At 43.3% G+C, this 13153-nt stretch overlaps 1 protein-coding gene across 5 annotated transcripts in view; it reads left to right on the forward strand.

Annotated features, from left to right (window-relative positions):
- LOC139275199 (sister chromatid cohesion protein PDS5 homolog B) overlaps positions 1-13153 on the forward strand; it is a 297515-nt gene that overhangs the window by 132269 nt on the left and 152093 nt on the right. For all 5 annotated transcript variants that reach the window (XM_070892340.1, XM_070892337.1, XM_070892338.1 and 2 more), the window contains 2 exons: positions 856-1001; positions 3327-3478. In XM_070892340.1, coding sequence (XP_070748441.1) covers positions 856-1001; positions 3327-3478 — 298 coding nt within the window. The remainder of the gene's footprint in view (positions 1-855; positions 1002-3326; positions 3479-13153) is intronic.

Raw genomic sequence — 13153 nt, forward strand, 5'->3', positions numbered from 1 at the left:
CTGGTCTCAAAGCCTCAGTTCAGTCTGCTCAAGGAGTATGCAGGAATGGCAATCGGTGACCTTTTTTTAAAAAAATTCTCAAAGAACCTCTTGAATGTGATTTGTTGCTCCCTTTAGCCCTTTCTTCACCCCCTCTCCTCAAACGAGGGTTGAGACGCGAGTACGAACCTTTGTAACAATATTGTGCTTGAGCATACGATTAGCCCCTCTTACTTTTTAAAAAAAAAAACAGGATTAAGCTGATGTAAATCTAATTTTGAGGAGCCTCTTTCTCCCTTGCTCTGCAAATAAGTTGATTTCTGTTGCAGATTGGATTCAGCGAAAATAATTTTAGAAAAGTTTAAATTTCAGTCACAGAATTTGGCTTCTGCGTGTAGTAAATGAGTAAGTCAGGTGCTATTTTACAGCCAATCGCTTACTTTTGCTGTTTGCACCACATCTATAAATACAATTTATTTTTTAAACTTTTCAATCTGTTCTTCATTGTCAAATTTTCTACCTTATAACATGTTACTTGTTTGCTTCATCAATTGCAGAAAAGCAGGAATAAAGGGAAAATTTTTGATCTTCCCCAAATGTTAGTGAAAATACCAATAAATATTCATAGGAAGTTCACTGCAGTTGCATATGTTCCAATTTTATTGGGGATATATATTACTGACTAATGGGACTGTTTATTGAACCGTTTAGAATGCAATGATGAGATTCCAGGGCAGATTGCCTTTATCAGAAAGTGAATGTGGTATTTTACTAAATATTGTAGGCGGGGGGGGTGCAGGAGAGTGCCTTGAGATTGGAAAGCAGGATTTGACATTGTATGTTTGGAGCTGAGCTGTAAAATTTGATCTTTTACAGAATTTCTCAAAGTCCGATCACATGATCCAGAAGAAGCAATAAGACATGATGTCATTGTATCCATTGTAACTGCTGCTAAAAAGGATCTCTCACTTGTTAATGATCAACTGCTAAACTTTGTAAGAGAGAGAACATTAGACAAACGGGTGAGAAGATTTCAATTTTTTCTTCCCGTTTCCCTTGAAATGGTTCCTTATTTAGAAAAAGACTTGCATTTATATAGTGCCTTTCATGACCACCAGATGTCCCAAAGCGCTTTACAGTCAATGAAGTACTCTTTGAAGTATAGTCGCTGTTGTAATGTAGGAAACTCAATCCAATTTGCACACAGTGATGTGATGTGATAAATGACCAGATAATCTGTGGTTTTTTTTTTAGTGATGTTGATTGAAGGATAAATATTGGCTAGGACACCAGGAATAATTCCCCTATTCTGCTTCGAAATAGTGCCATCGGATCTTTTACATTCACCCGAGAGGGCGTTGGTTTAACGTCTCATATGAAAGATGGCACATCTGGCAGTGCAGCACTTCCTCAGTACTGTACTGGAGTGTCAGCCTATGGTTTTGTGCTCCAGTCTCTGGAGTGGGTCTTGCACCCACAACTGTCTGACTTTTGAGGCAAGGGTGCTACTGATCCACAGCTGACACAACTTCCCCCTTCCCAACCTTCTCCTTCCATAATCTCTGTCCTTCCTTCATTTTGAGCAGTGTCTGGGTTTACACCACTGTATGGTAAAATTGCTTCCTAGTCATTGTGGTGCAGCACATTTTGTACACCAATGTTTTATGTTGGTGTTTGGAACCCTGTAAGTTCTCTGCGCTACTTTTTTCAGTTAGGAGGGTCATCATCATCGGCAGTCGCTCGAAACGAGGATGACTTGCTTCCATGGCAAAAAGGATGAGTTCACAGATGTTTCAATGACGGACCTAATAGTCCAGGTCCCGAACTACATCATGAAGGGTGAAAGATACCTGTGCGTGAATTTTTTCAACGTCTGGTGACCGTTGCACACCAACCACCATACAGGCCTGACTGAGCTGGGTCTTGGTCCTGGCAAAGGTTATCCAAGACGACTGGAGGCCAGCTCTGTAGCACGGGTATCGCAGTGTGTGCTGGCCCATGCTGCCCCTGGCCCCGAACTCACGCCTCTCCTGAACCCCGATCACATCCCTCCACAGTCTCTCGTCGCTCCTGGTGTGTCTGCCCACGCTCCAATCACCGACCTGGACCTTGATGACATCACTCCTCGCGCTGCTCCCTGAAGCAGTCTGCCTCCACGTTGCTCCCAGGCGCCGCCCCTCCACTTCTTTTATGGCCCCGACCTGCCGCTGGTGTTCTCAGCAGGTTGGGCCTCCATGTTGGAGTGTGTAGTGGATACAGGGAATAATATTAATTAATTTGATAAGTTTCCCTCGTCTTTTTTGATTTGAGTTTCATCAGTTGTTCCTCTCTTAAAAAGGGGCACTTTTGTTAGGATTATTTTGGGTTGATGACACGGGGGCAACCCAGTGACTTCTTATGGGTTAACAGAAAAGGCATATGTTAACGACTTGGAAGAAGGGACTGAGTGTAACATAGCCAAGTTTGCTGACGATACAAAGATGGGAGGAAAAGCAATGTGTAAGGAGGACACCAAATCTGTAAAAGGACATGGACAGGCTATGTGAGTGGGCAAAACTTTGGCAGATGGAGTATAATGTTGGAAAGTGGGAGGAGGGTAGGACATGATGGGACTACAGATTTCTCTAATTGTTAGAAATGTATGGCATTATCGTCAGTTGTTCTGATGGGAAGGGAAACAGATATGCATTAGATAGCTGATAGTCATCTACCTGAGATTTCTTCCGACTATGAGATCCTCCATGAAGCAGCTTGTGTCAGAATTGGAAACGCTTCATATCCACAGCATAACACATTCAGCTAATCTTCTGGGCTCGCATTAGAATCCAGATCTCCTGGGTGAGTGCCCATCACTGGGGTTTCTGGTCTGCCTCCTAACTTTTATAGCTTAACCAAATGTATTGTAATTGTTGTCACTGATCCAGAGTTTAGAATTATTTCCCAATATTCCAACATGAGTCCTGCTTAATCATTACTTTTGTATAAAAATATTTATGGATTATGTGATAAATGCTGAAGCAATAAGACTGTAAAGCTTTCTTGTATCCTGGCTCAAAATCCTTTGGCCTTACTGCTGACACATTTGTGCCACTCTTTGTAGCCTGTTGCTGTGGATTACCATTTATTTAGTCTTGCAATGAGAGTTTTTTTTGTTTTGTCTTGTTTGAAGTATTATGTGAATATCAGTTTCCCCACCCCTTTAAGCAGAATACAGAATCAAGTTAAGTTGTTTGCATTTATGTTTGTTTGATTCTTTTCTGGTTATGTGAGCATGTGTATCTGCATATGTGTGCACCCAATGGTTTCATCTTGATAAAGTAATACTTTTTCTCTTTCTTTCTTCCCAGTGGAGAGTGAGAAGAGAAGCTATGATGGGGCTGGCGCAGATCTATAAAAAGTACTGTTTACAAGCTGAGGCAGGAAAGGAAGCTTCCAAACAGATTTCATGGATTAAAGATAAACTGTTGCACATATACTACCAAAACAGCATTGATGATAAGTACGTGAAAACTATTGGGGGGTAAATATAATGGAGGTGATTGTGGCAATTATTAACCGTTGCAGACATGAGTGTCATAGTTGTATCTGTTATCACAAAAGAGGTAAAAGAAAGTGTTGATATATGTGAACCTGTAAATACCTTGTTTAACCACTCGAGAGCTCATCCCCTGGAGTCCCAAGGGATCCCACAATCTCTTGGGAGCACCTGTACTTAAGGAGGCCTCACAGGCTGGAGAGGCACTCTGGAGACCTGTAATAAAAGACTAAGGTCATACTTTACTTTGAGCTCACAGTATCCGGTCAGTCTCTTTATTCATACATAATAGAAAATGCCTGCGCTTTGTTGGATAGTGGAATTACCACGATGGGGAGACAATCGACTCCCTGCCATCATCAGGATAATAATTAGTGGTACGAGAGAATTTTGTGACAGCCTGATTACATCCTTCTTGTTGGATTTCAACTGCAGAAAAAATACTCTTCATTTTTTTTTAAACAAAGCAAAATACCGCAGATGCAGGAAATCTGAAATAAAAACACAATGCTACTAACACTCGGCACTCCACCCTCTGCCTATCACAGACCTCTCCCTTGTTCTTTACCTGTCTCTTTTCCATGACTCTGTACCTGCTTTAAAAACTGTTCGTCTCTAACATCTTCCAGTTCTGATGAGAAGGTCATTGACCTGAAACATTTATTCTGTTTCTCTCTCCACGGATGCTGCCTGACCTGATGAGTATTTCCTGCATTTTCTCTCTTTTATTCATAACATTTATCTGATTAAAATAAATTATGGAAATGTAATGAACACATTTTTCTTTAACATCCGGCAAAGATAAACACTGCTTACCAAATGGGGTAATCTTGAAATTTGACACTTGATCAAGATGATGAGGTTTGTGACTGTTCTCACCATCAGATGCATGATCCTACTGGCTACTGTCTGTTTTTTCTTTTTTGCTAGCTCCGATGACGACCCTGTTGCTTGCTGTTTAGCATATGTCATGGGGATTTTTTTGGCAATAGTGGTTCTGAGGTGAGCTAATGAACACCATACACTAATAGCAGTAGCATAAACTGGACACCAGCTCTTGGAACAAAATTTGGCATCATTAACTTCTCCAGGCAATTTTTGCTGTTTTGATTACCAAAATAAATTGTTGTGATTCTTGGTGAAATTCTCATTGTTTAGAAGACGGCCACTGCATAGTTGCCTTCAGCACTGACAGCAGCAACACTTAATACTCAGGATAATAACTGCAGATCAGTGGCAGGCAATGGGAACAACAAAGTCATTTCTTGAGCTCCAAGCTGAATGGACCTCCAGTACAGTGGATAAAGTCTTCCTTACCTGAAGGTTCAGTTACATGATCACCAGAACTTGCTTTCACTAATATGGATCCTTGTGTGAATCTAGAGGAGACAGTGCCTGTTTGTAGACTGGAGAGTTTGGAAAACTCTCGGAGATAACTCGGACTTGGCTCTTTTCAGACTTTAAACTGTCAACCCCTCAGTGCTTTTTAAACCAGGAGCTTAATTTTGTACCAAGTTATGTTAACTAGTTTCTAATTAACAGCAGTACAGTATATCTGAAACTGTCAATGCCATCGCCTTGAATTGTTTCCTTGATCTTTTTCACACAAAAGGATATGCAGTTTTCTGGTACTTGCTTTGTCTTCGGCTCAGTGAAAATTGAAACTTTGTGCATTGTTACTTTGCTCTGGTAAGAGAATGAAGGACAAAAAAAGTTCGTTTATTTATTTTTAATTGTGGGCTTTCTATTTTAATGCACCAGTGTGTCTTGAGTGCCTAATATGCACTAGAAAATTGTGTGGTTTGTGGACTGTCAATTTACAACACAATGAATATATTTAAAGGCAAGTGTTGGTTATGATTTATATAAATTTCTCCATTCAGTAAACTTTAAACTGTCCCAATATCAGTCAGTCACTACTCATTGCCCACGAATGACATCTGAGCAATTTATTCTTCAATAATATTTATTTTTACAACCTTGCTTGTGATTACTTTAACTGTAGTGATACAACTCACTGACAACGGTAATCTTCCCCTGCTAAATGCACTTGGAGTGATGATGCTGCTTTCTGGAGTTTTCAGTTTCCACTCTTTCTGGAATTTCCTATCTAGTTAAGGAACTTCCTGTCCTCCCTTTTATATCCCAAGTCAGGGCAGAACACTTGTCCCCAATCATCTTGGTCCCCATTCAGTTGACCAAGTAAATTTTTAAGGACATATATACTTATGGTCATACCACACTGGTTTGAAGTCAGTCATGAATAGGTTTAATGGTAAATCTTAACCAGCTTTGGGCTTAACCTTTTATCACTCACCTGCCGTTAAGACAGCATCTAATTTTCAGTTGGAGTCAGTGATTGCTCATTTTTCTTTGGTGATGATACAAGCCATCAAGCCTCTATTATCACAGCTCCAAAATGAGTGAATCTTTTTCTCCTCCTCCCCCCCCCCCCCACTAACTGTCAAATAGAATAGCCCAACATCAGGGGCTCAGGCAGATTATTCCAATAATACTGATGAAAACAAAAACAACAACCACCACCACAAAGGCACTCTAACGTAGAGTGCCTTTAACGTAGTGGAACTCCCCAAGGCGCTTCACAGGAGTATTATGAGATATAACAGAGCCCAATATGTAGAAATTAGCACAGGTGACCAAAAGCTTGGTCAAAGAGGTATGTTTTAAGGAGGATCTTGAAGGAGGAAAGAGAGGTGGAGGGCTTGGCAACAGAAGGCACGGCCACCAATGATTGAGCGATTAATAATCAGGGTGTTCAGGAGGGCAGAATTAGAGGAACACAGACATCTTGGGGGGGGGGGGAGGGTGTCTGGAGAAGATTACATCGATAGGGAGGGGTGAGGCCATGGAGGGATTTGAAAATGAGAATTTTGAAATTAAGGCGTTGCTTGATTGAAAACCAATGTAGGTCAGCTAGCATAGGGTGATGGATGAGCGGGACTTGGTGCGAGTTAGGACATGGGCAGCCGAGTTTTGGATCATCTCTAGTTTACATAGGGTAGAATGTGGGAGGCCAGCCAGGAGTGCGTTGGAATAGTCAAGTCTAGAGGTAACAAAGGCATTGATGGGGGTTTCAGTAGCAGATGAGCTGAGGCAAGAGCGGAGACGGGCAATGTTAGAGGTGGAAATAGGCAGTCTTAGTTATGCTGCGGATATCTGGTCAAAAGCTCATTTCGGGGTCAAATATGACACCAAGGTTACGAACCTCAGACAGAAGTTGGGAGAGGGATAGAGTCAGTGGCTAGGAAACAGAGTTTGTGGTGGAGACCCAAAACAATGACTTTGGTCTTCCCAGTATTAAATTTGAGAGAATTTCTGCTCATACAGAACTTCCAGTGTAGGTGTGGTCATTTGTCCATAAGCGTGCTCCTCCTGGGTGTGGAAGTTCTAGTTTTCTTGGTGGTATTTTCATATCTCTCCCTTCATGCTGTAACTCTATAGCACACCTCTGAAACTTGCTAGCAGATTATTCCTATTACAAAGATATCTCCTGGTCTATTCTTCCCCACAAACTTTCCACAGAGAGGGAGCTGCACTATAGTCTATGTCTTGGTGGTCTTGTCACCACCACAATGTTTCCTTATTTGATCAGGATTCTCTACAAGCTACTAGTTTGATTTATTCATTACAGGTTCTAACCAGATCTTTACATGCTTACTCCAGTATTAATCTCCAACTCTCTACTTCCCCAGGATCATGCATACCTGCTCTTTGCCAAAATGGCTTACTGTTCCAGCATCTTCGTGGAGAGCAAGTATAACTCGAGATTCCTGTTGATCGTTGATCTTTGACCAACCATCGCCTTAAATCCCCTTTTCTTTGCTCACTTAACCTCTGCAGCATTGTCCTATTCCTCTGGGCCCAGCTGCTCTCTTGCCTCCCCCTTCAACCCCCATGCCATCTCGCACAAAAACCCAGTCTCTGTAGTTTCTCAACCCCTCTCTTTCTCCCCCCCACCCCCCCACCCCCAATTTCTCCCCCCACCCCCAATTTCTCTCCGCACCATCTCCAAACTTGTGTTGTCTATGACCTCCACCTCCTGCTCACTCAGTCCCCTTCTCACTCGGTTCCTGACCACCCAACTATCCTTTCTTGCCCCCGCCCCCCCATACTCGCTGATGATGTCAATAGTTCTTTCTCCTCGGGTACCATCTCTCTTCCCTTTAAAATTATTACCCCTTCTTCAAACAAAAACAACCATCGACTTCTCAGCCGTTGCCAAATACAACCCCATCTCCAAACTACCTTTCCATGGGGGCAGTTTTCAACTTCCACATGTATGCTAACAACACAGACTTTCTCGACATCTGGATTGCCTCTATTGTCAGTTTGCTTACCCAGTATCCAAGGAAGGCCAAAGCCTATGTTCCTTGATGCAAACTCTATCTCCTTTCCACTGGTTCCATTACCATTTTAAATGATGAGAGACTCGAAGATGTGGAATGGGTTTGAATGTCCATGTACACCAATCACTAAAAGCTAGTGCACGGGTAGAAAGGAAATCAAGAAGGCTAATGGAATGTTGGCCTTCACATCATGGGGCCTGGAATACAAAGGGATGGAAGTTATCCTTGAGTTGTGCAGAGCCTTGGTCAGACCCCATCTGGATGACTGAAGTTCATCTTTCAGCACCGCACCTCAAGAAGGATATATTGGCCTTGGAGGAGGTACAACACAGATTCACCAGAATGATACTGGGGCTTAAAGGGTTGAATTATGAGGACCGTTTGAAAAAACTTGGCTTGTCTTTCTTTGAGTTTAGAAGGTTGATGGGTGGTCTGATCAAGGTGTTTAAAATGATAATGAGATTCAATATGGTAGATACAGAGAAACTATTTCCTCCGATGGGGGAATCCGGAGCTAGAATGCAAAATCTTATTAGAGCTAGGCCAAGCGTAGTCTAAATCTGGAACTCGTTCCTTCAAAAGGCTGGATGCTGGGTCAATCAAAAGTTTCAAGACAGATCAATAGACTTTTTAGGTAAGGGTATCAATTTGATATAGAGTTGAGGTCCAGATTAGCCATAATCTGACTTAATGGCAGAACAGGTTCATGGGTCTGAATGTCCGCCTGTTCATATGTTCCTATCTCCCTCCCCAGCCACTGTCTCTGGCTGAAGCAGACCATTCACAACTTTGACATCCTGTTCAACTTGGAACTGAGTTTCAGGTCCCATATCCTCTCCATCACAAAGACCATTTACGAACACCTCTGCAGCATTACCTCTGTTCCACCTTAGCCCCTCTGCTGCTGAATTTTTTTATACTTGGCTTTGCCATCTCTGAATTTGACTGCAATGCTCTTCTGGCTGGCTTCCTATCTGCTACCTTCCATGAACTCTCAAATTAAAACTCTGCTGCATGTATCTTGTCCTGCACTAATCACCCCTGTCGTTGTTGAGCTACATTTGGCTACCTGTCAATTAATACAGGAGATGTCACATTTTCACCGTCCTCTCTAAATCCTGCTCTATCTTTGTAATTGCATCTCTTACACTCACATACGACTGCATATCCGAGAGCAACTATAAACAATAACGGCAGAGAAAGGGTGAACTTAGTTCTTCCAGGATTCCCTCCTTTATCATTATTCAAGTAAGATGGGGCAGTTTGTACAAGCAATCCTGTTTTAAATGCATATAAAACTGAGCTCTTTATTGCATCCCACCCCCCCGCCACCCAAGGATTTTGTTCGTGTGATTCTGGCCTTTGTGTATTTTACCTCTTGTAGTAGGACCTTTGACCACCTTGTGTCCTATGAGAATTCCTCCTTAAACCTCGCCACTTCTGGCTCCTTTGAAAAGCTTCTTGAAAACCATCCCCTCCCCCTCACCCCCATGGTCTGGAAGGTGGGATAGGAAGATGTGCTCCTCTTCAGGCTCATCCTCGTCTGAATCATCTGCATAGTCAGAGTTGGCCTCCAGTTTTGCAAAATATAACGGAGCAGAGGAGGGGGCAGGGTGGGTGGCATGAGTCGGCTTACACAGTGCAGGCAGCAGGCTGATTTGAAGGACCATGATGAACGATGGCACATTGCATCAACCCAAGCGTAACTGACGGAGACATCCCCATGAACTGAAGCATGATAAGCCCACGCAGTACTTAACATTGAGTAAAGCCAGACTCTGGAATTTGCAGGACTAGCCCTCTTCCTCGAGGTGTGGATCCAGCTTGTGCATTGATGGTTGCTTTTCTCCAGGCAGGACCTATCAAAGTCGCGACTCTCTTCTCAGGACATCAGTGGGTGCAGATTTGCCGGGCCTCTTCCTGTTCGAGTTCTTTTTCGTTTGTTGGCTGCCACTTTCCTCTGCAAAGATGAAAATACAACTTTTTCGAGAGGGTGTCTTTCTGTTGGATGGCACATACACGGTTGGTCACATTTATATTACAATTGCCAACGGATCCATCACAGACCCAATCCACGCCCGGACCGGGGTCAAGCAGGGCTACATCCTCGCCCCAACCCTCTTAATCCTCCTCGCTGCCATGCTCCACCTCACAGTTGACAAGCTCCTCGCTGGAGTGGAACTAAACTACAGAACCATTAGGAAGATGTTCAACCTTCACCGTCTCCAGGCCAGGTCCAAGACCACTCCAATCTCTGTCATTGAGCTACAGTACGCGGACGACGCCTGCGACTGCGCACACACAGGCTGAACTCCAAGACATAGTCGACGTATTTACCGAGGCATATGAAAGCATCGACCTTGCGCTAAACATCAGCAAGACAACGGTCCTCCACCAGCCTGTCCTCGCCGCACAGCACTGCCACCCCGCTCCCCCACCCCCCCCGCCATCAAAATCCACGGCGTGGCCTTGAACAATGTGGACCACTTCCCTTATCTCGGGAGCCTCCTATCAACAAGAGTAGGCATTAACGAAGAGATCCAACACTGCCTCCAGCGTGCCAGTGTAGTTTTTGACTGCCTGAGGAAGAGAGTATTTGAAGACCAGGCCCTCAAAACTGTCACCAAGCTTATGGTCTACAGGGCTGTAGTAATACCCGCTCTCCTGTATGGCTCAGAGACGTGGACCATGTACAGTAGACACCTCGTTGCTGGAGAAATACCACCAGCGATGTCTCCAAGATCCTACAAATCCCCTGGGAGAACAGACGCGCTAACATTAGCATCCTCGTCCAGACCAACATTGAAGCACTGACCACACTTGATTCGCTCCGCTGGGCAGGCCACATAGTTCGCATGCCAGACACGAAACTACCAAAGCAAGCGCTCTACTCTGAATGCGCCAATGGCAAACGAGCCAAAGGTGGGCAGAGGAAACGTTACAAGGACACCCTCAAAGCCTCCCTGATAAAATGCGACATCCCCGCTGACACCTGGGAGTCCCTGGCCAAAGACTGCCCTAAGTGGATGAAGTGCATTTGGGAGAGTGCTGAGCACCTCGAGTCTCGTCGCTGAGTGCAGACAGAGATCAAGCGCAGGCAGTGGAAGGAGTGCGCGGCCAACCAGGTTCCCCGCCCACCCTTCCCCTCAACCACGGTCTGTCCCACCTGAATCAGAGACTGTGGTTCTCGTATTGGGACGATACAGCCACCTGAGAACTCATGCTAAGAGTGGAAGCAAGTCTTCCTCGATTCCGAGGGACTGCCTATGATGATGATAACAATTGCATTTACGTTGAATAAATGAAAATATTACTTATACTAACTACTTGACCATGGTCCTGCAACTTCTTTTTGCACTGGCTTCCAGATTTCGGGGTGATCACCATTGCACAGTAATCTTCTGCAAGTTGGTTCCATCGTTTATTCACTTCTTTGGGTGGAACTTTTGTGTGACCTCTGCTGGTGTCCAGCTCCTACTATCTGGCCTCAATCACAGGAACTAGTGCCTCCACTTCATCCTCTAAGAAGTTCTTGGTCCTGGCGCCGCATTGCATCTTGTATTGTAGCTCAGATTTTTCCAATGATAATTACAGTTCTCTCAGCACGCAACGCTCTCACACACAACTGGCTCTATATAAGTGGCTGATTGTGGACCGGGAGCTGAACTGTGCATGCGCACCCACCGGAATAACATCAGCACATCCTTTTTTTTTCCGCGCACGCTCAGAAGGGATGGCATCATTTTTTCGGCGCAGTCAGTAGGCTCCACTCTCTGAAGCGACTAGACAGGCTGGGCGGTGCCAAATTTGAAAATTACAGCGGGGAAAAAGTGGCACATTTATTTTTGGAGTAGTTCTGGCTTAGAAAAACAGACACAACTCTGGCAATACGCCAAAAAACAGCGTTGGTCAAAATTGAACTCCTCGTGTTCGCATACTTTTAGAATCAATCAGAATTAGGCACATGACCAACGCCTGAGAAAGGGGCCACTTGGCTCTATGCAAGTTGGAGAATGATGCTTGGTGGAAATTATATTTTTCAAACTAGTCCCTGAATGTAACATGCTCACCATTGAGATTTTCTGGCCTGCTGTTTTGAAGGCCCCAGTAGTTGATGCATTATGTAGCTCAAATAAATAATTAAAAATATAAACCCTAATGCTATATGCTTTAAAATATTCACTCTGCTGTATTTTGAAATCGGTTCATAGATTTTTTTTCTTGCAATCTACATAAACTGAGAGATCATAAACTGCTGTTATGCTTTTTTTTGTTTTGTGTTTAATCCCTTTTGAATACTGCAGTGTCCACAAGTGATCAACCATAGTGATATATGTTGAGTGGTAGAACAAAATATTTTCCCACAGATAAAGTGATAGAACGGCTGTTTTTGGTTGAAATAAAAATGATCGATGTTGCAGGGTATAATAAACATGCCAGTCAAATAAATTTGCCCTTGGGTTGGAAGTGTGACCTCTTGTGTGCAGAATTGGTTCCTATAATGTTTTTGGCATTATTACATCAGATACACAGCACAGAAACTGGCCATTCAGCACAACCAGTCCATGTTTGTGTTTATGCTCCACTTGAACCTTCTCCCATCTTTCCTCATCTAACCTCTATTCCCCTCTCCCTCATGCCTATCTAGCCTCCCCTTAAATTTATCTATACTATTTGCTTCAACCACTCTGTGGTAGCAAGTTCCACATTCTCACCACTCTCTGGGTAAGGAAGTTTCTCCTGAATTCCTTATTTGATTTTTTGGTGACTATCTTATATTGATGGCCTCTAGTTTTGCTCTTCCACACAAGTGGAAACACTGTATCTGTACCAATATCAGAACCTTTCATAATTTTAATGCCTCCTATTAGGTCACCTCTCAGCCTTCTCTACCGAATTGCATCTTCATTCCAACTAAGTGATACAAGTTTATATCAAAGCATTTATTATATGTGATCATCCATGTGCACCTCACAATCCCTCTTTAAATGAGATATACTGGTGCATACAACATTGGACACATGATTTATATTTACCACTTAAGTGACAGCTAATGACTCTACTTGCAACAGGTCCCGCTTCAGTAAGACTTCAGGTCCTTTTTGGAGTTCCTGTCCTTTTGGATTGGATTCAACCTAATTTTCTTTTTTGATTATCACATGGCTGAGCTCAAAGTAATTGTTACTGCTTTGAAAGTGTTAACTGAGCTATTTGATTTTTTATATTTTTAATCTACACTTGAACTCTGACTTCAGTTGTTCATCAGTATTAA

Source organism: Pristiophorus japonicus, chromosome 10, assembly GCF_044704955.1.
Source record: "Pristiophorus japonicus isolate sPriJap1 chromosome 10, sPriJap1.hap1, whole genome shotgun sequence".
Lineage (NCBI taxonomy): Eukaryota > Metazoa > Chordata > Chondrichthyes > Pristiophoridae > Pristiophorus > Pristiophorus japonicus.